Source organism: Mus caroli, unplaced genomic scaffold (genome assembly GCF_978045245.1).
Source record: "Mus caroli unplaced genomic scaffold, Mus_caroli_1 scaffold_5, whole genome shotgun sequence".
Classification (NCBI taxonomy): Eukaryota; Metazoa; Chordata; class Mammalia; order Rodentia; family Muridae; genus Mus; species Mus caroli.
The window spans coordinates 85,756,961-85,783,237 of NW_028227260.1; the positions used below are offsets into that span (position 1 = coordinate 85,756,961).

Sequence of the window (26,277 nt, forward strand, 5' to 3'; positions counted from 1 at the left end):
AAGTTCAGGAACCAGCAGTTTAACTTGGGTGGTTCAGCTGTTATTCATCCCTCTTTGAAATGTAGCTGTATGAAATAAATACATTTGTCTTTCTAATGATAATTTGATAATTTCAGTTTATATGTTGCCAATTCCTGTCTAATCCTACTTTGGAGCACAGGCTGAAACCAATGGTTCAAAAACTACAGAAGAAAAAATTAGGGAAAGATATGACATTGTGGGGAATACAGAGGAGATATATGAGGAGTTAGAATCGATATGGGGTAGATAATTTTGTCAACTGAGAGGCTAGGAGTCAGACTCTGTAGTAAGTAGACAGATAGGACAAGAGTAGATGCCTAGGTTTAAAAAGGTAGTCTCTGCCCCTTCTTAGAATTGGGAACAAAACACCCATGGAAGGAGATACAGAGACAAAGTTTGGAGCTGAGACAAAAGGATGGAACATCTAGTGATTGCTATTCCTGAGGATCCATCACATAATCAGTCTCCAAACGCTGACACCATTGCATACACCAGCAAGATTTTGCTGAAAGGACTCTGATATAGCTCTCTCTTGTGAGGCTATACCAGAGCCTGGCAACCAAAGAAGTGGATGCTCACAGTCAGCTATTGGATGGAACAGAGGGCCCCCAATGGAGGAGCTAGAGAAAGTACCCAAGGAGCTAAAGGGATCTGCAACCCTATAGATGGAACAACAATATGAACTAACCAGTACCCCCTGGAGCTTGTGTCTCTAGCTGCATATGTATCAGAAGATGGCCTAGTCGGCCATAATTGAGAAGAGAGGCCCCTTGGTCTTGCAAACTTTATATGCCTTAGTCCGGGGGAATGCCAGGGCCAAGAAGTGGGAGTGGCATTTGAAATGTGGATGAAGAAAATAACAAATTAAAAAAAAGGTGGTCTCATTGTTGTCTCCTCTTCTGGATCTTTGCCTTTATTTAAGATTTATCAAGGCCCCAAAGATCAACACTCCTAAAGTGTCCCTGACTGTCTAGTATTACTCTAAATCCATTCTGTCTAGCATTACTCCAAATATTGACATGTTCTTGAGTATGGCCTAAAAAGAGGACTCAGGCTAAGGCAAACAGAAAGCTAGCAAATGGGTAAAGGGATTCCATTATTCAGCACTCCTAGGGGAGGTACTAATCCTGATTTCTTTTCAGGCAAACAACTACCACTTTAACTGCCACCAACAGTCACCTGCCTTGGGCATAGGAATGGACATTCACATGAATCTGATAAGCCTGCATCAATTCATAGAACCACATGCAGGCAATTACAGTTTAAACAATGCATACTTTCAAAACAGTTACAGTTTACTATTCTCAAAGGCAGACCAGTAACCTGAGGCCAACAAAAATATTTCTATCTACCAATGGAATATCATCACTCTACCTTAGGTTATATGATCCAAAATGGATTATTTTGTTTTTCTCAGTGTACTGTGTTGTGTTAGAATCATTGTGTTATAGTCAACAGAGATTAAAAATGACTTAATATGATTAAAACTTTGTTCTTCTAAATGTTTTTCTCCTTTACTTTCTAAAATATCTAGGTAAGAGGTAGCTTATTTCTCAGATTTGAGATTGTCCAAACTTTAATTCATTGTGTGCATAAGGTTATGATGGAACCAGTTTTCATTCACTGTCATTCAGTGCTAAGAAAGAGGCTTGAGGAAGCCAGTGTCTGCCTTTATGAAACCTGATCCTCTAACAGTGATTTGTAGAGGACATGAGTGAAGTAGTTTAGCTTACAGTTTGCTATGGAAGAGGCTTTGAGTGAACCAATGTCTACTTTTGAGAATCCATGATGGCTTAACATGACCTGTCCTAAGGAGGGTGTCAGGAGTAAAATAGCGTGATGTCTAACTCAGTCTATCCTATGGAGGCATGAAAGGAGTTAACATCTCCTTAATCCATGTTTTTCTTATCTTGATCTGTCCTACAGTGGTTTATGGGGCAGAAATATTGAAATTCCCCTCCATCTGCTTTAATTAGGAAGAGTATGTGAACTATTACCATCTTTGGGAATGCATGTTTTCCTACATTAATCTATACTATGAAGGAGTAGAGGAGTTTACTACTGTTCTGACAAACACATTCTGTCCTCCAATGGAGGACTGGGGAAAAAATCTTGTTTTCCTGAAGATTGATATCATCCTAACATGACATTTCCTATAGGAGAGTTTAGGTGTGAACTAGAGTTCTGTCTACCTCAGAATAGTCTATGAAGAATGGATGTAGGGAACTGATGTTTTAACTGCCAGAAGTCAAGGAGGACTGCAGCTGATCCCTGTGATTAAGATTTAACAAGATCACTTCACCCATGACCTCAGAATAGTTGAATATTCAGGGACAGTACTTGTACAAATTCAACAATTGAATAGATCAGTGTGTAATGAGGGTGGATCAAAAGTACCAGTGTGTATAGAGATCTATTGACAGTTGATGGTGGTTAGTGGATTGTGTCAATTTTCTCTAAGGATATAGCACCTTATAGGTTGTTTATGCTCTAGTAGATGAAAACATTTCTATGGACTTGTGGGAGAACTAAATGTGTAAAAGGATTGGAGGAAAGAATCATGTGCATAACATTTTTTCTAGTAAGAGTTAATTTGATGCTTTCAGTTTTCATGTCATTATATGTCTATATAATGTTTGGGCAATAGGCTGTTCTTAAAAAAACAGAAAAAATTAGTGAAAAATATGAAGTTGTTAGTGAAACATAGAAGAGATATGTGAGGTGTTGGAGTGGAGATGGGGTACACAGTTACCAAACTGAGAGACTAGGTGTCAGATAGATACCCTGGTTGGCATGCAGGTAGGCAGAGAATTAATGGTTAGGTCAGAAAGGTGATCTCCTTGCTGTCTCCTGTTCTCTATTCTAGATAACAGTTAAGATTTACAAGGCCCAACACATGAACTGTCTTCTGGAGACCCTGATCTTTGACACTGACTTCTTCTACAATTCGTCATGTAATAACAATTAGTACCAGCTAGTATTCCCAAGCTTATAACACATTTAAAGTGACTTCGAAGTTAGGTCTGAGTGACTACGTATCTGAGAGACTTATTATGGGAAGTAGATAAGTAGTAAAGCCAAAATAATATATTAAATGGGGAAACTCACAAAAATCACTCCTCCTTCACACTCCTGACATGAAATAAAAGACTAACAAATTAAAAAAAAACTGTCTACTTTCTACTATATGCCTCTTACTGATAGAGTGACTTCATAAGTTAAAGGCTAGAGTAGGATATATATATATATATATATATATATATATATATATACATATATAACAGATGCAACTCAGTCAAACATCATATCTGTCTACAAACTGACCAATGCTAAATTAGTGGAGAAAAACTCATACAGGCTTTCAAATACCAGCCCTGAGATGTGACTGGGTTTCCACCTTTCTGCCTCTCCCCTGTACTTTGTAGAGGAACATTTTCTCTGTATACTTCTTAACACTATGTGTCCCTTATAACTAGGAGATAATTAGTTTAAAACAACTCTATGTGTTTGTTAATTTTGACATGATTCTGCTGCTGTGAGTTGTGATTCAAGATTTATATTCATATAATACTTTAATTGACAGAGAACATATTTGAAAATCCTGAAATTTATAAACCCAGTCAAGACTCCTAGCCTGAGAAATGTTCTGGGTTATTTTGAATTTTGTCTAGAATATCTCTTAGAGTTTACCAAACTGATCCCATCATAAATTCTGGAAAACCATAAGGAGACATGAAATTTAACAGGTAAATTGCCTATTCCCAAGGTCCTTCCTAGAACATGGGGTTAATTTTATGTTGTTCATTGTATAAAAGTGTATCTACCCAGGCCCAGTTCACTCTCTGTACCTTAGGAAGCCAGTTTACTTTTTAGTAACCAGAGAACAGTGAACACATCTTCAAATTTTACTAATTACCTAACAATTATACTCCAAAGTAATTTTTGTGTAACTCTGCATGCAGAAACTGATTCAGGTGCCTAAACAAGGGGTGTTCGTAGCAAAATCTGTATAACTGTTCTGTGTTTGGAGATAGACATCTGTTAAATAAGTTCCTGTATATAAGATCCTTTTACTTCCTCAATGTTAAAAGTGAGAGGGGACATCCACTGTATGGATATAGAATTGAATGATAGTTTCTTTCTTTCTCACACTAGAAGTTATTGGACAGTCCTGAAAGTTATGACAGCAACTCTGATCAGAATAACCAAGACTGTGAATTCCTTCTTCTGTTTATTTATCCTTCTAATTTGTACCCTACCCACTCTCCCACTAAGAGCATACTAAATGTTTCTACCTTAATCAAATCAAACCAACAAAAATTTTTCTTTCAATTAAAGCCTCTGACTTTAATATATAAAATGTATTAATGAAACAGAGACCTATGCCTTACTACAATGGGTTCATATTCTCAGGGAGTTGGGGACATTGTCTTGAGCATGTCCTATAAAGAAGGATACAGTCTAAGGTAAACAGAAAGCTTGTAATTGGGCAAAGGGATATCTGCATTCAGCTTTCCTAGGAGATGCACTAAGGCTGATTCCTGGTCATCAGGCCAGCCATTACCCGCTTTAACTGCCATCAACAGTCACCTGCCTTGGGCATAGGCATGGACTTTCACATGAATCTGAAAAGCCTGCATCAATTCATAGAACCACATGCAGGCAATTACAATTTAAACAATGCATACATTCAAAAAAGTTACAGTTTACTATTCTCAAAGGCAGACCAGTAGCCTGAGGCCACCAAAAATCTTTTCTATCTACCCATGAAATGTCTTCTTTCTACCTTAGGTTGTATCATCCAAAATGGATTATTTGGTTTTCCTCTTGTATAGATAGTGTTTGAATCATTGTGGTATAGTCTAGAGAGATTAAAAATAACTTAGTATGATCAAAACTTTTTTCTTCTACTGTTTTTCTTCTTTATTTCAAAAATATCTAGGTAAGAGGTAGCTTATTTCTCAGATTTGAGATTGTCCAAACTTTAATTCATTGTGTGCATAAGGTTATGATGGAACTAGTTTTCATTCACTGTCATTCTGTGCTAAGAAAGAGGCTTGAGGGAGCCAGTGTCTGCCTTTCTAAAACCTGATCCTCTAACTGTGATTTCTAGAGGATGTGAGTGAAGTAGTTTAGCTTACAGTGTGCTATGGAAGAGGCTTTGAGTGAACCAATGTGTACCTCTAAGAATCCATGTTGGCCTAAGATGATCTGTCCTCAGGCGGGTGTCAGGAGTAAAATAGCGTGATATCTAACTCAGTCTATTATAAGGATACATTAAGGAGTTAACATCTCCTTAATCCATGTTTTTTTTAATCTTAATCTGTCCTGCTGTGGTTTATGGGGCAGAAATATTGAAACTAACCTCCATCTTCCTTAATTAGGAAGGGTATGTGAACTATTACCATTTTTGGGAATGCATGTTTTCCTATATTAATCTATACTATGAAGGAGTAGAGGACATTCTGTTCTTCAATGGAGGAGTGGAGAAAAATCTTGTTTCCCTGAAGATTGATATCATCCTAACATGACATTTCCTATAGGAGGGTTTAGGTGTGAACTAGACTTCTGTCTACCTCAAAATAGTCTATGAAAATGGATGCTGGGAACTGATGTTTTAACTGCCAGAAGTCAAGGAGGACTGCAGCTGATCCCTGTGATTAAGATTTAATCACTTCACCCTTGACCTCAGAAAAGTTGAATATTCAGGGACAGTACTTGTACAAAATCAAAAACTGAATAGATCAGTGTGTAATGGGGGTGGATCAAAAGTACCAGTGTGTATAGAGATCTATTGACAGTTGATGGTGGTTAGTGGATTGTGTCAATTTTCTCTAAGGATATAGCACCTTATAGGTTTTTTATGCTCTAGTAGATGTAAACATTTCCATGGACATGTGGGAGCACTAAATGTGTAAAAGGATTGGATGAAAGAATCATGCGCATAACATTTTCCTTGTAAGAGTTAAATTGATGCTTTCACATTACATATCATTTTATGTCTATATCTGGTTTGGGCAATAGGCTGAGAATGATAGTTCTTAAAAAACAGAAAAAAATTAGGGAAAGATATGAATTTGTAAGTGAAACATAGAAGAGATATATGAGGTATTGGAGTGGAGATTGGATACATAGTTACCAAACTGAGAGACTAGGTGTCAGATAGATACCCTGGTTGGCATGCAGATAGGCAGAGAATTAATGGTTAGGTCAGAAAGGTGATCTCCTTGCTGTCTCCTGTTCTCTATTCTTGATAACAGTTAAGATTTACAAGGCCCAACACATGAACTGTCTTCTGGAGACCCTGATCTTTGACACTGACTTCTTCTACAATTGGTCACATGATAACAATTACTACCTGCCAGTATTCCCAAGTTCATAACAGGTTTAAAGTGACTTCTAAGTTTGGTCTGAGGGACTAGGTATCTGAGAGACTTATTATTGGAAGTAGATAAGTAGCCAATCCAAAATAATATATTAAATGTGGAAACTCACAATATCACTCCTCCTTCACACTCCTGACATGTAATACAAGACTAACAAATTAAAACAACTGTCTATTTTCTACTGTATGCCTCCTGCTGATGGAGTGACTTCATAAGTGAAAAGATAGAATAGGATATATATATACATATATGTATATATATATATATATATATATATATATATATATATATATATACATACATATATATATAACAGATGCCACTCAGTCAAATATCCTGTCTTAAAACTGACCAGTCCTAAATTAGGGTAGAAAAACTCATACAGGCTTTCAAATAAAAGGCCCTGAGATGTGACTGGGTTTCCAGCTCTCTGCCTCTCCCCTGTATTTTCTGGAGGAACATTTTCTCTGTATACTTCTTACCACTATATGTTCCTTATAACTAGGAGATATTTTGTTTAAACTACTCTGTGTGTTTGTTAACTTACACATACTTCTGCTGCTATGAGTTGTGATTCTAGATTTCTATTAATATAATACTTTAATTGACAGAGAACATATTTTAAAATCCTTAAATTTATAAACCCAGTCAATACTCCTAGCCTGAGAAATGTTCTGGGTTATTTTGAATTTTGTCTAGAATATCTCTTGGAGTTTACCAAACTAATCCATTCATAAATTCAGGAAAGCCGTAAGGAGACATGAAATTTAACAGGTAAGTTGCCTATACCCTCAGTGCTTCCTGGAACATGGGGTTAATTTATGTCCTTCATTATATAAAAGTGGATCTACCCAGGCCCAGTTCAGTATCTGTACCTTAGGAAGCCAGTTTAACTGTTTAGTAACCACACAACAGTGAACACATCATCAAATTGTACTATTTACCTAACAATTATACTCCATAGTAATTTTCTTCTAACTCTCCATGCTGAAACTGATTCAGGTGCCTAAAGAAGGGGTGTTCATAGCGAAATTTGTATAATTGTTCTGTGTTTGGAGATAGACATCTGTTGAATAAGTTCCTGTATATAAGATCCTTTTACTTCCTCAGTGTTAAAAGTGAAAGGGGACATCCACTGTATGGATATACAATTAAATAACAGTTTCTTTCTCATACTAGAAATTATTGAACAATCCTGAAATTTATGACAGCAACTCTGATCAGAATATCCAAGACTGTGAATTCCTTCTTCTGTTTATTTATCCTTCTACTTTGTATCCTACCCACTTTCCCACTAAGACCATACTAAATGTTTTTACCTTAATCCAATCAAACAAACAAAAATTTTTCTTTCACTTAAAGCCTCTGATTTAATATATAAAGTGTATTAATGAAACAGAGACCTATGCCTTACAGACAATGGGCACATATTCTCAGGAAGTTGTGGACATTGTCTTGAGCATGTCCTAAAAAGGAGGATACAGGCTAAGTTAAACAGAAAGCTTTTAATTGGGCAAAGGGATATCTGCATTCAGCTTTCCTAGATGATGCACTAAGGCTGATTTCTGTTCATCAGGCCAACCACTACCCCCTTTAACTGCCACCAACAGTCACCTGCCTTGGGCATAGGCATGGACTTTCACATGAATCTGAAAAGCCTGCATCAATTCATAGAATCACATGCAGGCAATTACAATTTAAACAATGCATACTTTCAAAACAGTTACAGTTTACTATTCTCAAAGGCAGACCAGTAGCCTGAGGCCACCAAAAATCTTTTCTATCTACCCATGGAATGTCTTCATTCTACCTTAGGTTGTATCATCCAAAATGGATTATTTGGTTTTCCTCTTGTATAGATAGTGTTTGAATCATTGTGGTATAGTCTAAAGAGATTAAAAATAAATTATTTGATCAAAACTTTGTTCTTCTAATTTTTTTCTCCTTTACTTTCTAAAATATCTAGGTAAGAGGTAGCTTATTTCTCAGATTTGAGATTGTCCAAACTTTAATTCATTGTGTGCATAAGGTTATGATGGAACAAGTTTTCATTCACTGCCATTCTGTGCTAAGAAAGAGGCTGGAGGGAGCCAGTGTCTGCCCTGAAAAACCTGATCCTCTAACAGTGATTTGTAGAGGATGTGAGTGAAGTAGTTTAGATTATAGTGTGCTATGGAAGAGGCTTTGAGTGAACCAATGTGTACCTATGAGAATCCATTTTGGCCTAAGATGATCTGCCTAAGGAGGGTGTCAGGAGTAAAATAGCGTGATATCTAACTCAGTCTATCCAATGGATACATGAAAGGAGTTAACATCTCCTTAATCCATGTGTTTCTAAACTTGATCTGTCCAACAGTGGTTTATGGTTCAGAAATATTGAAATTCCCCTCCATCTGCCTTAATTAGGAAGATTATGTGAACTATTACCATCTTTGGCAATGCATGTTTTCCTACATTAATCTATACTATGAAGGAGTAGAGGAGTTTACTACTGTCCTGACAAACACATTCTGTCCTCCAATGGAGGACTGGGGAAAAATCTTGTTTTCCTGAAGATTCATATCATCCTAACATGACATTTCCTATAGGAGAGTTTAGGTGTGAACTAGAGTTCTGTCTACCTCAGAATAGTCTATGAAGAATGGATGTAGGGAACTGATGTTTTAACTGCCAGAAGTCAAGGAGGACTGCAGCTGATCCCTGTGATTAAGATTTAACAAGATCACTTCACCCATGACCTCAGAATAGTTGAATATTCAGGGACAGTACTTGTACAAATTCAACAATTGAATAGATCAGTGTGTAATGAGGGTGGATCAAAAGTACCAGTGTGTATAGAGATCTATTGACAGTTGATGGTGGTTAGTGGATTGTGTCAATTTTCTCTAAGGATATAGCACCTTATAGGTTGTTTATGCTCTAGTAGATGAAAACATTTCCATGGACATGTGGGAGCACTAAATGTGTAAAAGGATTGGATGAAAGAATCATGTGCATAACATTTTTCCTTGTAAGAGTTAATTTGATGCTTTCACTTTACATGTCATTTTATGTCTATATCTGATTTTGGCACAAGGCTGAGAATAATAGTTCTTTAAAAAAAAACAGAAAAAATTAGGGAAAGATATGAATTTGTAAGTGAAACATAGAAGAGATATGTGAGGTGTTGGAGTGGAGATTGGATACATAGTTACCAAACTGAGAGACTAGGTGTCAGATAGATACCCTGGTTGGCATGCAGATAGGCAGAGAATTAATGGTTAGGTCAGAAAGGTGATCTCCTTGCTGTCTCCTGTTCTCTATTCTTGATAACAGTTAAGATTTACAAGGCCCAACACATGAACTGTCTTCTGGAGTCCCTGCTCTTTGACACTGACTTCTTCTACAATTGGTCACATGATAACATTTACTACCTGCCAGTATTCCCAAGTTCATAACAGGTTTAAAGTGACATCTAAGTTTGGTCTGAGGGACTAGATATCTGAGAGACTTATTATTGGAAGTAGATAAGTAGCAAAGCCAAAATAATATATTAAATGTGAAACTCACAAAATAATTCCTCCTTCACACACATGACATGAAATACAAGAGTAACAAATTAAAACAACTGTCTACTTTCTACTGTATGCCTCCTGCTGATGGAGTGACTTCATAAGTTAAAGTATATTGTAGGATATATATATATATATATATATATATATATATATATATATATGTGTGTGTGTGTGTGTGTGTGTGTGTGTGTGTGTGTGTGTGTATAAAACAGATGCAACTCAGTCAAACATCCTAACTGTCTAAAAACTGACCAGTGCTAAAATAGGGCAGAGAAACTCATACAGGCTTTCAAATAACAGGCCCTGAGATGGGACTGAGTTTCCACCTTTCTGCCTCTCCCCTGTACTTTGTAGAGGAACATTTTCTCTGTATACTTCTTACCACTATGTGTCCCTTATAACTAGGAGATATCTTGTTTAAAACTACTCTATGTGTTTGTTAACTTTGACATGATTCTGCTGCTATGAGTTGTGATTCTAGATTTCTATTCATATAATACTTTAATTGACACAGATCACATTTGAAAATCCTGTAATTTATAAACCCAGTCAAGACTCCTAGCCTGAGATATGTTCTGGGTTATTTTGAATTTTGTCTAGAACATCTCTTGGAGTTTACCACTAATCCAATCATAAATTCAGGGAAACCATAAGGAGACATGAAATTTAACAGGTTAGTTGCCTATACCCTCAGTCCTTCCTGGAACATGGGGTTAATTTTATGTCCTTCATTGTATAAAAGTTGATCTACCCAGGCCCAATTCAGTCTCTGTATCTTAGGAAACCAGTATAACTGTTTAGAAACCAGACACCAGTGAACACATCTTCAAATGGTACTAATTACCTAACAATTATACTCCAAAGTTATTTTTCATCTAACTCTACATGCTGAAACTGATTCAGGTGCCTAAAGAAAGGGTGTTCATAGGGAAATTTGTATAATTGTTCTATGTTTAGAGATAGACATCTGTTAAATAAGTTCCTCTATATAAGATCCTTTTACTTCCTCAATGTTAAAAGTGAGAGGGGACATCCACTGTATGGATATAGATTTGAATGATGGTTTCTTTCTTTCTCACACTAGAAATTATTGGACAATCCTGAAATTTATGACAGCAACTCTGATCAGAATAACCAAGACTGTGAATTCCTTCTTCTGCTTATTTATCCTTCCAATTTTTACCCTACCCACTTTCCCACTAAGACCATACTAAATGTTTTTACCTTAATCAAATCAAACAAACAAAAATTTTTCTTTCAATTAAAGCCTCTGACTTTAATATATAAAATGTATTAATGAAAGAGAGACCTATGCCTTACAGACAATGGGCACATATTCTCAGGGAGTAGGGGATATTGTCTTGAGCAAGTCCTAAAAAGGAGGATACAGGCTAAGGTAAACAGAAAGCTTTTAATTGGGCAAAGGGATTCCTGCATTCAGCTTTCCTAGATGATGCACTAAGGCTGATTTCTGTTCATCAGGCCAACCACTACCCCCTTTAACTGCCACCAACAGTCACCTGCCTTGGGCATAGGCATGGACTTTCACATGAATCTGAAAAGCCTGCATCAATTCATAGAACCACATGCAGGCAATTACAGTTTAAACAATGCATACTTTCAAAACAGTTACAGTTTACTATTCTCAAAGGCAGACCAGTAGCCTGAGGCCAACAAAAATCTTTTCTATCTACCCATGGAATGTCTTCATTCTATCTTAGGTTGTATCATCCAAAATGGATTATTTGGTTTTCCTTATTGTATAGGTAGTGTTTGAATCATTGTGGTATAGTCTAAAGAGATTAAAAATAAATTATTTGATCAAAACTTTGTTCTAATTTTTTTCTCCTTTACTTTCTAAAATATCTAGGTAAGAGGTAGCTTATTTCTCAGATTTGAGATTGTCCAAACTTTAATTCATTGTGTGCATAAGGTTATGATGGAACAAGTTTTCATTCACTGTCATTCTGTGCTAAGAAAGAGGCTGGAGGGAGCCAGTGTCTGCCTTTATGAAACCTGATCCTCTAACAGTGATTTGTAGAGGATGTGAGTGAAGTAGTTTAGATTATAGTGTGCTATGGAAGAGGCTTTGAGTGAACCAATTTGTACCTCTGAGAATCCATGTTGGCCTAAGATGATCTGCCTAAGGAGGGTATCAGGAGTAAAATAGCGTGATATCTAACTCAGTCTATCCAATGGATACATGAAAGGAGTTAACATCTCCTTAATCCATGTTTTTCTAATCTTGATCTGTCCTACAGTGGTTTATGGGGCAGAAATATTGAAACTCATCTCCATGTGACTTAATTAGGAAGAGTATGTGAACTATTACCATCTTTGGGAATGCATGTATTTTCTACATTAATCTATACTATGAAGGAGTAGAGGAGTTTACTACTGTCCTGACAAAGACATTCTGTCCTCCGATGGAGGATTGGAGAAAAATTGTTCTACCATGACGATTCATATCATCCTAACATGACATTTCTTACAAGTGGGGTTAGGTGTGAACTAGAGTTCTGTCTACCTCAGAATAGTATATGAAGAATGGATGGAGGGAACTGATGATTTAACTGCCAGAAATCAAGTAGGATTTCAGCTGATCCCTGTGATTAAGATTTAATCACTTCACCCATAACCTCAGAAAAGTTGAATATTCAGGGACAGTACTTGTACAAAATCAAAAACTGAATAGATCAGTGTGTAATGGGGGTGGATCAAAAGTACCAGTGTGTACAGAGATCTATTGACAGTTGATGGTGTTTTGTGGATTGTGTCAATTTTCTCTAAGGATATAGAACCTTATAGGTTGTTTAAGCTCCAGTAGATGAAAACATTTTAATGGTATGTGGGAGCACTAAATGTGTAAAAATATTGGATGAAAGGAAAATGCTCATAACATTTCTCCTCATCAAGTTCATCTGATGATTTCAGTTTACATGTTGTCATTTTATGTCTCAATATGTTTTGGGCAATAGGTTGAGAATAATAGTTCTACAAACTAGGGAAAGATATGAGGTTGTAAGTGGAACATAGCACAGATATGTGAAATGTTGGAGTGGAGATGGGGTACATAGTTAACAAACTGAGAGACTAGGAGTCCAACGGACACCCTGGTAGTAATGGCGATAGGCAGAGAATCAATGGCTGTGTCAATAAGGTGATCTCCTTGTTGTTTCCCATTATTTATCTTTGATATGAGATAACATTGAGCAAGAACCCTGACCTTTGACACTCCCTTCTTCCACACTTGGACACATGAAAACAATTAGAACCAGTCAATATTCCCAAGCCAATAACAAATTTAAAAGTGACCTCTAAGTTAGGTCTGAGAGAGTAGGTCTAAAGAGACTTCTTATGGGAAATAGATAAGTAGCAAAGACAAATAATATAATAAATGTGGAAACTCACAAAACCACTCATATTTCACACACCTGACATGAAATAAGAGACTAACAGCTTAAAACAACTGTCTGTTTTTTGCTGTAGGTATGTCTCCTGCTAATGGAAGTACTTCATAAGTTCAAGGCTAGAAATGGATATTATATATTAGTAGGAGATAACTTGTTTAAAACTCCTTTTTGTGTTTGTTAATTTTGACATGTCTCTGCTGCTACATGTTGTGATTCAAGATTTCTATTCATATAATACATTGACAGAGAATATATGTGAAACTCCTGAAATGTATAAACCCAGTCAAAACTCCTAGCCTGAGAAATGTTCTGAGTTATTTTGAATTTTGTCTAGAATATCTCTTGGAGTTTACCAAACTAATCCAATCATAAAATCAGGAAAACCATAAGGAAACATGAAATTTAACAGGTAAGTTTCCTATACCCTCAGTCCATCCTGGGACATGGGGTTAATTTTATATCCTTCATTGTATAAAAGTGGATCTACCCAGGCCCAGTTCAGTCTCTGTATCTTAGAAAGCCAGTTTAACTGTTTAGTAACCAGATACCAGTGAACAGATCTTCAAATTGTGCTAATTACCTAACAATTATACTCCATAGTAATTTTTCATCTAACTCTCCATGCTGAAACTGATTCAGGTGCCTAAAGTAGGGGTGTTGGTAGGGAAGTTTGTATAAATGTTCTGTGATTAGAGATAGACATCTGTTGAATAAGTTCCTGTATATAAGATCCTTTTACTTCCTCAATGTTAAAAGTGAGAGGGAACATCCACTGTATGGATATAGAATTGAATGATAGTTTCTTTCTTTCTCACACTAGAAATTATTGGACAATCCTGAAATTTATGACAGCAACTCTGATGGGAATAACCAAGACTGTGAATTCCTTCCTTTGTTTATTTATCCTTCTAATTTGTACCCTACCCACTCTCCCACTAAGAGCACACTAAATGTTTTTACCTTTATCAAATCAAACAAACAAAAATTTTTCTTTCAATTAAAACCTCTGACTTTAATATATAAAATTTATTAATGAAACAGAGACCTATGCCTTACAGACAATGGGTTCATGTTCTCAGGGAGTTGGGGACATTGTCTTGAGCATGTCCTAAAAAGGAGGATACAGGCTAAGGAAAACAGAAAGCTTGTACTTGGGCAAAGGGATTCCTGCATTCAGCTTTCCTAGGAGATGCACTAAGGCTGATTCCTGGTCATCCGGCCAACCACAACCCCCTTTAACTGCCACCAACAGTCACCTGCCTTGGGCATAGGCATGGACTTTCACTTGAATCTGAAAAGCCTGCATCAATTCATAGAACCACATGCAGGCAATTACAATTTAAACAATGCATACATTCAAAACAGTTACAGTTTACTATTCTCAAAGGCAGACCAGTAGCCTGAGACCACAAAAAAATCTTTTCTATCTACCCATGGAATGTCTTCATTCTACCATAGGTTGTATCATCCAAAATGGATTATTTGGTTTTCCTCATTGTTGTTCTTCTAATTTTTTTCTCCTTTACTTTCTAAAATATCTAGGTAAGAGGTAGCTTATTTCTCAGATTTGAGATTTTCCAAACTTTAATTCATTCTGGGCATAAGGTTATGATGGAACCAGTTATATTCACTGTCATCCTGTGCTAAGAAAGAGGTCTGAGGGAGCCAGTGTCTGCCTTTCTAAAACCTGATCCTCTAACTGTGATTTGTAGAGGATGTGAGTGAAGTAGTTTAGCTTACAGTGTGCTATGGAAGAGGCTTTGAGTGAACCAATGTGTACCTCTAAGAATCCATGTTGGCCTAAGATGATCTGTCCTCAGGCGGGTGTCAGGAGTAAAATAGCGTGATATCTAACTCAGTCTATTATAAGGATACATTAAGGAGTTAACATCTCCTTAATCCATGTTTTTCTTATCTTGATCTGTCATACAGTGGTTTATGGGGTAGAAATATTGAAACTCACCTCCATCTGCCTTAATTAGGAACAGTATGTGAGTATCTCCAATGGAGGAGTAGAGAAAAATCTTGTTTCCCTGAAGATTGATATCATCCAAACATGACATTTCCTATAGGAGGGTTTAGGTGTGAACTAGAGTTCTGTCTACCTCAGAATAGTCTATGAAGAATGGATGCTGGGAACTGATGTTTTAACTGCCAGAAGTCGAGGAGGACTGCAGCTGATCCCTGTGATTAAGATTTAACATGATCACTTCACCCATGACCTCAGAAAAGTTGAATATTCAGGGACAGTACTTGTACCAAATCAACAATTGAAAAGATCAGTGTTTAATTGGGGTGGATCAAAAGTACCAGTGTGTATAGAGTTCTATTGACAGTTGATGGTGTTTAGTGGATTGTGTCAATTTTCTCTAAGGATATAGCACCTTATAGGTTGTTTATGCTCTAGTAGATGTAAACATTTCCATGGACATGTGGGAGCACTAAATGTGTAAAAGGATTGGATGAAAGAATCATGTGCATAACATTTTCCTTGTAAGAGTTAAATTGATGCTTTCACTTTTCATATCATTTATGTCTATATCTGGTTTGGGCAATAGGCTGAGAATGATAGTTCTTAAAAAACAGAAAAAATTAGGGAAAGATATGAAGTTGTAAGTGAATCATAGAAGAGATATATGAGGTATTGGAGTGGAGATTGGATACATAGTTACCAAACTGAGAGACTAGGCCTCAGATAGATACCCTGGTAGGCATGCAGATAGGCAGAGAATTAATGGTTAGGTCAGAAAGGTGATCTCCTTGCTGTCTCCTGTTCTCTATTCTTGATAACAGTTAAGATTTACAAGGCCCAACACATGAACTGTCTTCTGGAGACCCTGATCTTTGACACTGACTTCTTCTACAATTGGTCACATGATAAAAATTACTACCTGCCAGTATTCCCAAGTTCATAACAGGTTTAAAGTGACATATAAGTTTGGTCTGAGGGACTAGATATCTGAGAGACTTATTATTGGAAGTAGATAAGTAGCAAATCCAAAATAATATATTAAATGTGGAAACTAACAAAATCACTCCTCCTTCACACTCCTGACATGAAATATAAGATTAACAACTTAAAACAACTGTCTACTTTCTACTGTATGCCTCCTGCTGATGGAGTGACTTCATAAGTTAAAGGATAGAGTAGGATATATATATATATATTATATATATATACATATATACATATATATATATATATTGAGAGAAAAAGAGTAGGATATATATATATAACAGATGCAACTCAGTCAACTATCCTGTCTAAAAACTGACCAGTGCTAAATTAGGGGAGAAAAACTCATACAGGACTTCAAATACCAGGCCCTGAGATGTGACTGGGTTTCCAGCTTTCTGCCTTTCCCCTGTACTTTGTAGAGGAACATTTTCTCTGTATACTTCTTAACACTATGTGTTCCTTATAACTAGGAGATATCTTGTTTAAAACTACTACATTTCTGCTACTATGTGTTGTGATTCAAGATTTCTATTCAAATAATAATTTAATTGACAGAGTACATATTTGAAAATCCTGAAATTTATAAACCCAATCAAGACTCCTAGCCTGAGAAATGTTCTGTGTCATTTTGGTTTTTGTCTGGAATATCTCTTAGAGATTACCAAACTCATCCAATCATAAATTCAGCAAAACTGCTAGGAGACAGGAACTTTTATAGGTAAGTTTCCTATACCGTCTGTCCATCCTGCAATTTGGGGTAAATTTTATGTCCTTCACTCTATAAAATAGGATCTACTTGGGCCCAGTTCAGTCTTTCAACCCTAGGAACCTAGTTTAACAGTTTAGAAAGAGAGACCAGTGAATACATCTTCACATTGTACTGATTACCTAACACCTATACTCCATAGTAATTTGACCTCTTACTTTTCTTGATGAAACCGATCCATCATTGAACTTATTTTTCTAAGTGGGTACCTATCTACATACCCTAAGATAATACAAAATGTTTTTACCTTTATTCTTTCTAAGAAACAAAATTTTCTGCTTTAAATTAAAGCCTCTAAATGTCTGTCATTTAATAGGTAATATATATGAATCCTATGCCTGTGAGTTGATGGGCTCACTATATTAGGGAGCTGCGTTCACTGTCAAAAAATGTAACCATCTTCTTTGTCACCAGCTTGGATTATGACCTCATCAAAATGGAAGCAGTCTTGTGACTTGGCCTCCATCTTGTTTAATATAACTACATAACATTAAAGAGTTAATGTAACCACATAACCTCAACCAGCTGTAACAGTACCCAAAGAATTATCTAGTCCTCACTTTAGCTATCTTTCTCCCTCTTCCCTCTCTCTCCCCTCTCTTCTTTCCTTCTCTCTCTCTCTCTCTCTCTCTCTCTCTCTCTCTCTCTCTCTCTCTCTCTCTCTCTCTCTCTCTTCCCCCTCTTCCTGGTTAATTAGGCAATATCAGATATTTGTTTGGTCCAAAGTAGGCCTCATAAATTGTTGTGTGGTGAGAATGTCCTAAATAGGACTACTCTGGTAAGGTAAACAGAAAGCTTGTTATTGGGCAAAGTGAACCCTATATTCCTCATTTTCAGGGAATAAACTAAGGCTGACTTCAGTTTATCAGGCCAATTATTACCTCTATTAACTGCCTCCAACTGTCAACTGCCTTCAGCAGAGGCCTGGAGTTGTTGATAAATCTTAACTGTCTATATAAATTCATAAAACTCCATGTGGGTAACTACAATATAAAATTTATATATGTCCTCATCAGTTACTCTTCTCTTTTCTCAGTGGCAGACCAGTAGTTTGAGGCCACCAAAAACTATTCTATCTACCTATGGAGCATCTTTACTCTTCCTTGGACCATATAATCTAAGATAGTTTATTTCCTATCTTCTTACTCTTCTGTCTTTTGTTTGAATCTTTCAGCTACAGTCAAATTAGATTAACAGTGGAAATTACCTAATATGATCACAAAGTTAGTTCTTCAAAAATTGTTCTCTTTTACGTTCTAAAATGGGTTTTGCTCATGGGTGGTGACACCCAAAGGTATCTTCTCAAAAATGTGAAGGGGAATGTGGACTGGGTAACGATTTTAGTAATGGGGTAACTGAGTGGAAAATCAGGGTTGATGTTTGGTTGTAAACTGAATAAGTAAATATATTTTAAAAAGACAAAAATATTTAATATCTCAAAGATCATTTAACTTATTAGCTTTTGCTATTCTCCACCTTCTGCCAAAGTAATAGTTCCCGTTTATATTTCAGATCCCACAAATTTTGTACTCAAATTTCTACTAGTGTAGTAATGTCTCAGCAAGTGGATAACAAACTAATTTAACAAACTTGGCACAATGTGAATGTGTCTCATTGAGTAAATCCGGTGTCTAGATTTGGATTTGTAGATTTGGTAACAAAGATGAAACTTAGTTAAGGATAATATAACAAAAAGATAAAAGCTTCTCTGTTCTCTGTCAGTTAATAAAGTCAAAAGAGGGAATACCTTCAAAATGAGGACTTCCCCAAGGTGGTATTTGTGTGTGTGTGTGTGTCTGCATGTCTGTGTCTCTGTGTGTATGTGTGTGTGTGTGTGTGTGTGTGTATATATATATATAATATTTGAATAACTATCTGTAATTATTTGGAATCAGTGTTCTCTAATATGTTATGCTACATCCATGAGGTGCATTCCATGTCAAAACTTTGTTTTTGTTTCCTTTTTTGCCCTCACATTTCATTTAAAAAATTTGTATATTGAGAAAATTGATATGTCAACATATAATCTAGGATAGACAATAGCAATTTTTGTATTATCAGGACACAGGAAAACATTGCTACATGACTTTCTATATTTTGTTACTGTTGAGATAAGGCCTCATTCTACACAATTTTTAAAATTCTGTGTTTACTATATGAAAATGTGAAGTCTCTATCAGATGACAAACAAGAAATAAAGATAAATCTAATAAAAATCAAGGAAGTCTAAGAATCTACCAACCTTCAGGATCAAGAAGTTTTTCTATGCCTAACTGACATTTTGCAATGTTGAAGGCATGTTCCAGTCTTTGGGTGGCTGAGTGCTGCGAAACCACACTATTCCAATCAAACAGGTCTGGCCTGAAACAAACACATACACAAAAAGTATAAATTAATCCACAATGCACTATAAAATCCATTCCAGTTCTGAACTGAGATATTTTAATACCTCAAATCCATAAGAATTAACTGTGATTCTTATTACCTGTGGTGATGAGACAGGCCCCTGTAAGCTCATATCTTTGAATGCTTATTCCTGAGTAAATGAAACTGTCTGGGAAGGATTAGGAAGGTTAGCCTGTTGGAATAGAAGTAGATTCTGGAGGAACTGTGTCAGTAGGAGTGGGTTTTGAGGCTCCAAAAGCACATGCCAAGCTCGGCCTCTTTCTATCTCTTGCCTGAAATTTATAGATTAGATATGAGCTCTCAGCTACCATTCCAGCATCATGCATGTCTGGCTTCTATTCCTTCCCAACTCCCAACTTCTCCCCTATGAAGATCATGTATGAACCATTTGAAACTGTGGACAAACCTCCAATTAATGGATTTTTCTTATAATTTATCTTGGTCACAGTGTCTCCTCACAACAATCGGACAATAACTAGCATTGTCCCTCAAAAAAACATTTTGATTTAAATAAATCACATTTTTAAGTTAGAACATTGACATTTCATATGTTAAATGATGTAGAAATATAAATTATGCCAGAATAAAGTTGGAAAATAAAAATCCATAAAATAAATAAAGAAATTAGTATAATTTATTATTCATAAAGTTATATCACATTTTTGAATCTTGATATTGGAATATGAGCCATTTACACGTAACTCTTGATTTCTTAACCCAATATCATATTTCTTCGTTGAACTTCTGCTAATGTAACCCTATTGAAAAAACAATCCTTTTATGTTTTCTTGACATAATAGGATTACTGTACTCATGAACTCTCAGTGTATCAACGGTTACCTGCAGAAGATCTTCAAAAGACAGATACTATCAATATTTCAGAATAGAGGGAGAGTGGCAAAAGAGCCTCCACCCCTAGCAGAGTGCTACTGAAAAGTAATGGTTATCCTGTGAGTTGGTATACATGTATTAATACCTGATACAAGACTAGATATTGGCTATATTACAGAGAGAGGTATTCAGACTAAGCTGGAACTGAATTTGGGATCATATTGAAGCCCAAAACTCACTATTACAAGCCAAGATAGTGTGGAGGCTAGGACTGGGAATTGCTTGTGGTACCTAGGTTAACTCTGTTACACTGTGTTAAAAAAAATGTATCTGGAAGTGTGGGACATATAGAACAGGCTAGACATGGGAAGAAAAAACAAGGAGAGTGGGTATGGACTGGTGTGGTGCCAGCACAGCAGTACATACTCAACAGGCTAGGCCATGAAGGAGGACCTGGGAAGTCTGTGTATGAAGTGTGGTGTAGATGTTGGAAAGGGTCTTGTGAGTAGATGTCAATAGAAACAATACTGGTGGGAGACTCGATGTTGGCTATAAGACTTAAAGGTGGGACTAGGTGGGGAGACATATTTGAACCCCAAAGGATCCTAGAGGTACCTACTACAAGATACAGGCAGGAAGGCTACGCTTTGGTATATAGGCTAGATATGGTGAAATGTAGAAAAAGAAGTATAGGGTACTGGGATACAATCACTAAGCTTGACCCTGGAAGAGGACATGGAAAGTCTGCGTAAGAAAATGGGGTAGGCAGAACAAAATGCCCTGTGGGTAGATATGAGTAGCTTATTGGTAGGAAACTAGATGTTTGTTTTTGCACAGGTTGGTATATGATTGACATAGCTACGGATAATCAAATATATCAATGTTACTTGGGAATGATTTTAGGGAAGACTTTCAAGTTACTAACCAACGATTAAGAGAGACATATTGGACTAAACCATTGAGCAGGGAGAAACTTAGGAAGCAAATGCTCTATTGTGTGTTCTACCATACTAAAGTGGATGTATGAGGAAGAATGACATGGAAAAGTTGCCTTGGGGTTGTTGAAGGGGAAGCCTCGTACTAAAACTAGACTCTCTTTGCCTTCTTAGTATCCATCTCTCTCTCCCCCCATGAGTGTCAGAAATGGTACATTCTGCTCCTTCACCAGGCAAGCTCGTGCATCATAGCCATGGTTTGTGACGTCTGAGCACGTGCTCGCCTACTATTGGCTGAGGACCTGGTGACGAACCAGACTTTATGGGTGTGGCCTTCGATGCTCTGGCAGTTGCTCCCAAGCTCTCGAGGTGGCAACACGCGAAAGCTGTTGGCAGTGAGAGTTACTAAGAAATCAAAGGATTTCGTATCTGATATGGAAGTTCCGACTTCATCCACCGATTCGCAGGAGGCGAAGCCTATAATGCCGATTAGGACCAAGGCAGCCTGCAAGTTTTATCCTCCCCATATTCTTTGTGGAATGGTAAGATGACCCACCCTACTAGAACTCTCTCCCTTGATTTACTGTTCCCTAAAGTGACTAGCTTTCCCCTGTCTGGACTAAATCCCCTTGTCTACCTTCACCTTTTTGACAAAGTCCCCTTTACTTATCTTGACTTCATTCTACATGAATTAACTCTCTTGTGTCTTATCATTACAGAATGCGAAGACCAACAAGCGTGGGAAACGCGGTGGCGCCCAAAGGGCTTCCACAAAGAAAGATAAGAAAGATATTGGAGAAGCTACTCCACCTGTGGCTAAGAAGACCAAAGTGGCCAAGGAGCCAACCGTGCTGGTTAAGGTACCCGCAGCAGCAGTGGCACCTGAGTCATCCGTGGCAGCAGCCACACCTGAGGCGGCAGAGGCAGCAGTCGCACCTGAGTCATCCGTGGCAGCAGCCACACCTGAGGTGGCAGCAGCAGCAGTCGCACCTGAGTCATCCGTGGCAGCAGCCACACCTGAGGCGGCAGCGGCAGCAGTCGCACCTGAGTCATCCGCGGCAGCAGCCGCACCTGAGGCGGCAGCAGCCGCACCTGAGGCGGCAGCAGCCGCACCTGAGGCGGCAGCAGCCGCACCTGAGGCGGCAGCTGCAGCAGCCGCACCTGAGGCGGCAGCTGCAGCAGCCGCACCTGAGTCATCCGCGGCAGCAGCCGCACCTGAGGCGGCAGCGGCAGCAGCCGCACCTGAGGCGGCAGCCTCACCTGAGGCGGCAGCCGCACCTGCCACACCTGCCTCACATGAGGCAGCAGCCGCACCTGCAACACCTACCGCACCTGAGGCAGCAGCCACACCTGCTGCACCTGAGGCAACAGCCGCACCTGCCTCACCTGAGGCACCAAGGGCACCAGTGGCACCGGAGGCCCCAGCAGCTGCTCCAGCTGTAGAGGAGGAAGAAATGGTCTGGGAGGCGGCAGCAGTCATTGGGGAGGCAGTTGTGAAGCCCCCCGAGGAGGAACCGACCAGCGGAGAAGTAGTCGCTACTACAACCACAACCTAGGCAGATAGCCAATAAGATGGCTATCTCAATGCTAGGAATTCCCCAGAACCCCAGCCCCCAAATAAAAATTAACATATTGATGTTAAAAATAAACTGATTAAAATTTGAAAATATATGTTTCTTTTGAGTCACTAAAGGGGGAACCAGAAAGGGGGAGGAGAAATGGTGGATATATGGCAAGAAAGGGAGTTTGGGTGGGTAGAGACAAGGAAGGAGGTTGGGTGGTTACAGACAATGGATGGAGTTCTGGTGCTTAGAAACAAGGGTGGGAGGTAGGGGACAAGGGATGGAGTTCGGGTGGGTAGAGACAAGGGGGGGGGAGACAAGGGAGGAAGTTCAGGTGGGTAGAAACAAGGGAGCTAGTTGGGGTGGACAGAAATAAGGGAGGGATTTAGAGAAAGGGAAGGGAGTTCGGGTGCATAGAAACAATGGAGGGAGGTAGAGACGAGGGATTTTAGGTAGATAGAGACAATGGAGGGAGGTAGAGACAGGGATTTCAGGTGGATAGAGACAATGGAGGGAGGTAGAGACAAGGGAGGGATTTTGGGTGGATAGAGACAATGGAGGGAGGTAGAGACAAGGGAGGGGGTTTGGGTGGATAGAGACAATGGAGGGAGGTAGAGACAAGGGAGGGATTTGGGGTGAATAGAGACAATGGAGGGAGGTAGAGACAAGGGAGGGATTTGGGGTGGATAGAGACAATGGAGGGAGGTAGAGACAAGGGAGGGATTTTGGGTAGATAGAGACAATGGAGGGAGGTAGAGACAAGGGAGGGATTTTGGGTGGATAGAGACAATGGAGGGAGGTAGAGACAAGGGAGGGGGTTTGAGTGGATAGAGACAATGGAGGGAGGTAGAGACAGGGAGGGATTTCAGGTGGATAAAGACAATGGAGGAAGGTAGAGACAAGGGAGGGATTTTGGGTGGATAGAGACAATGGAGGGAGGTAGAGACAAGGGAGGGATTTTGGGTGGATAGAGACAATGGAGGGAGGTAGAGACAAGGGAGGGATTTTGGGTGGATAGAGACAATGGAGGGAGGTAGAGACAAGGGAGGGAGTTTGGGTGGATAGAGAAAATGGAGGGAGGTAGAGACAGGGGAGGGATTTCAGGTGAATAGAGACAATGGAGGGAGGTAGAGACAAGGGAGGGATTTTGGGTGGATAGAGACAATGGAGGGAGGTCGAGACAAGGGAGGGAGTTTGGGTGGATAGAGAAAATGGAGGGAGGTAGAGACAGGGGAGGGATTTCAGGTGAATAGAGACAATGGAGGGAGGTAGAGACAAGGGAGGGATTTTGGGTGGATAGAGACAATGGAGGGAGGTAGAGACAAGGGAGGGAGTTTGGGTGGATAGAGACAATGGAGGGAGGTAGAGACAAGGGAGGGAGTTTGGGTGGATAGAGACAATGGAGGGAGGTAGAGACAAGGGAGGGAGTTTGGGTGGATAGAGACAATGGAGGGAGGTAGAGACAAGGGAGGGATTTTGCGTGGATAGAGAAAATGGAGGGAGGTAGAGACAAGGGAGGGAGTTTGGGTGCATAGTGACAAGGGAAGGAGGTAGAGACAAGGGATGGATTTTGGGTGGATATAGACAATGGAGGGAGGTATAGACAAGGGAGGCAGTTTGGATGCATAGAGACAATGGAAGGAGGTAGAGACAAGGGAGGGATTTTGTGTGGACATAGACAATGGAGGGAGGTAGAGACAAGGGAGGGAGTTTGGATGCATAGAGACAAGGGAAGGAGGTAGAGACAAGGGAGGGAGTTTGGGTGGATAGAGACAATGGAGGTAGGTAGAGAAAGGGGAGGGAGTTCGGGTGCCTATAGTTAAGGGAGGTAGGTAGAGGTATCTGAGGGATTTTGGGTGGATAGAGACAATGGAGGGAGGTAGAGAAAGGGGAGGGAGTTTGGGTGGATAGAGACAATGGAGGGATGTAGAGAAAGGGGAGGGAGTTTGGGTGCATAGATACAAGGGAAGGAGGTAGAGAAGAAGGAGTTTGGGTGGATAAAGCCAATGGAGGGAGGTAGAGAAACGGGAGGGTGTTCAGGTGGGTAGAGATAATGTAGGAAGTTAGAGAAGGGGGAGGGCGTTTTGGTGGGTAGAGACAAGGGAGGGTGGTAGAGAGAAAGGGGGAGTTTGGGTGGGTAGAGACAATGGAGGGATGTAGAGAAAGGGGTGGGAGTTCGGGTTCATAAAGACAAGGGAGGTAGAGACAAGGGAGGGATTTCAGGTAGATAGAAACAATGGAGGGAGGTAGAGACAAGGGAGGGAGTTTGGGTGGATAGAGACAATGGAGGTAGAGAAAGGGGGAGCTGAGGTGGGTAGAGACAAGGGAGGGAGGTAGAGATAAAGGGGGAGTTTGGATGGATAGAGACAAGGGTGTCAGGCAAAGGCAATGGAGGGAGTTCAGTTGGATAAAGACAATGTAAGGATGTAGAGTGGAGGGAGTTCAGGTGGGTAGATAGAAGGGTGGGAGATAGATGCAAGGGAGGGTTTTGGGGTGTCTAGAGTCAAAGCAGTCAAAGGCAAGGGGGGGTTGAGTGGATAGAGATCTTGAAGGGAGCTAGAGAGGAGGGTGTTCAGTTAGGAACAAGGGAACGATTTGGGATGGATAGAGTCATTGGAGGGAGGCAAAGATGAAAGACGGAATTTCTGTGGGTACATGAAGAGAGAGGGAGTTTGTATGGTTACATGACAAGGGAGAGATTTGAGTTTCACAAGATTTGGGGGCCAGTCAAGAAACTTGAGTGGGCATTTGAAAAGGGAGGGACTTTCCATAGTCAGAATTTGGTATCCAATGGTTGGGGGGCAGCCAAGAGTCATAGGTGTGTATATGACACAACAGGGACATTGGATGGGAATATGTTCGGTTAGGTATTTTGGGAGCTGAAGGGATAGAGGCCAGACAAGGAATTTGGTTGGATATGTGAGAAAGAAGGGAATATGCATAGTCATATGACAAAGAAGGTACTTTAGGTCTATCACAGTTGAGACCCATAGCAGAAACTGTTAGACACATGGATGGTATGGGCACACCTATGGTCAAGCACTGAAAACAAATTTCCTCTTTTTTACCTTATCTCCTAGATAAGGATAAAGAATACTGAGTACCTCCACCTATATATTTCACTAAATCAGGGCAAAACCTAAGGTTGTGGATTACTTCAACCTATCTGAGGCCATAACACACGCAATGTTGTGTAAGTGAAGTGACAGCACTATTATATCAAAGAGGAAATAATACTTATTAGACCCATGTCTCCTAATGGTGCTTTTACACCCTACCGTGTAACTAAGGAAAGTCCTTCAGTAGAACCAAAGACATTGACATATTAAAATATATCAGTCACAACTCAGAGAAAGTAATGATAATTAGAATAACAAATATAACTTTGATTATCCTTCATAAGAAATTAGGGTTGATCAAGGCCTTCAGAGTGGGTTCCTTCTA

At 39.0% G+C, this 26,277-nt stretch overlaps 2 protein-coding genes across 4 annotated transcripts in view; one reads left to right on the top strand and one right to left on the bottom strand.

Annotated features, from left to right (window-relative positions):
- Positions 1-26,277, bottom strand: part of Dmd (dystrophin) — a 2,436,643-nt gene that overhangs the window by 1,733,650 nt on the left and 676,716 nt on the right. For all 3 annotated transcript variants that reach the window (XM_085838134.1, XM_085838135.1, XM_029473188.1), the window contains exon 7: positions 19,342-19,460. In XM_085838134.1, the coding sequence (XP_085694260.1) occupies positions 19,342-19,460 (119 nt within the window). The remainder of the gene's footprint in view (positions 1-19,341; positions 19,461-26,277) is intronic.
- Positions 21,632-22,913, top strand: LOC110286514 (uncharacterized). Its single transcript, XM_021152899.3, has 2 exons — positions 21,632-21,813; positions 21,991-22,913. The coding sequence occupies exons 1-2, from the start codon at positions 21,706-21,708 to the stop codon at positions 22,825-22,827; spliced, it is 945 nt and encodes a 314-aa protein (XP_021008558.2). The 5' UTR covers positions 21,632-21,705; the 3' UTR covers positions 22,828-22,913.

Excerpts from the sequence above, each read along its gene's own strand:
- LOC110286514 (XM_021152899.3), top strand. The coding sequence starts at position 21,706 with ATGGAAGTTCCGACTTCATCCACCGATTCGCAGGAGGCGAAGCCTATA. Across the intron at positions 21,814-21,990 it reads CCCATATTCTTTGTGGAATG|AATGCGAAGACCAACAAGCG; the intron begins GTAAGATGACCC and ends TTATCATTACAG.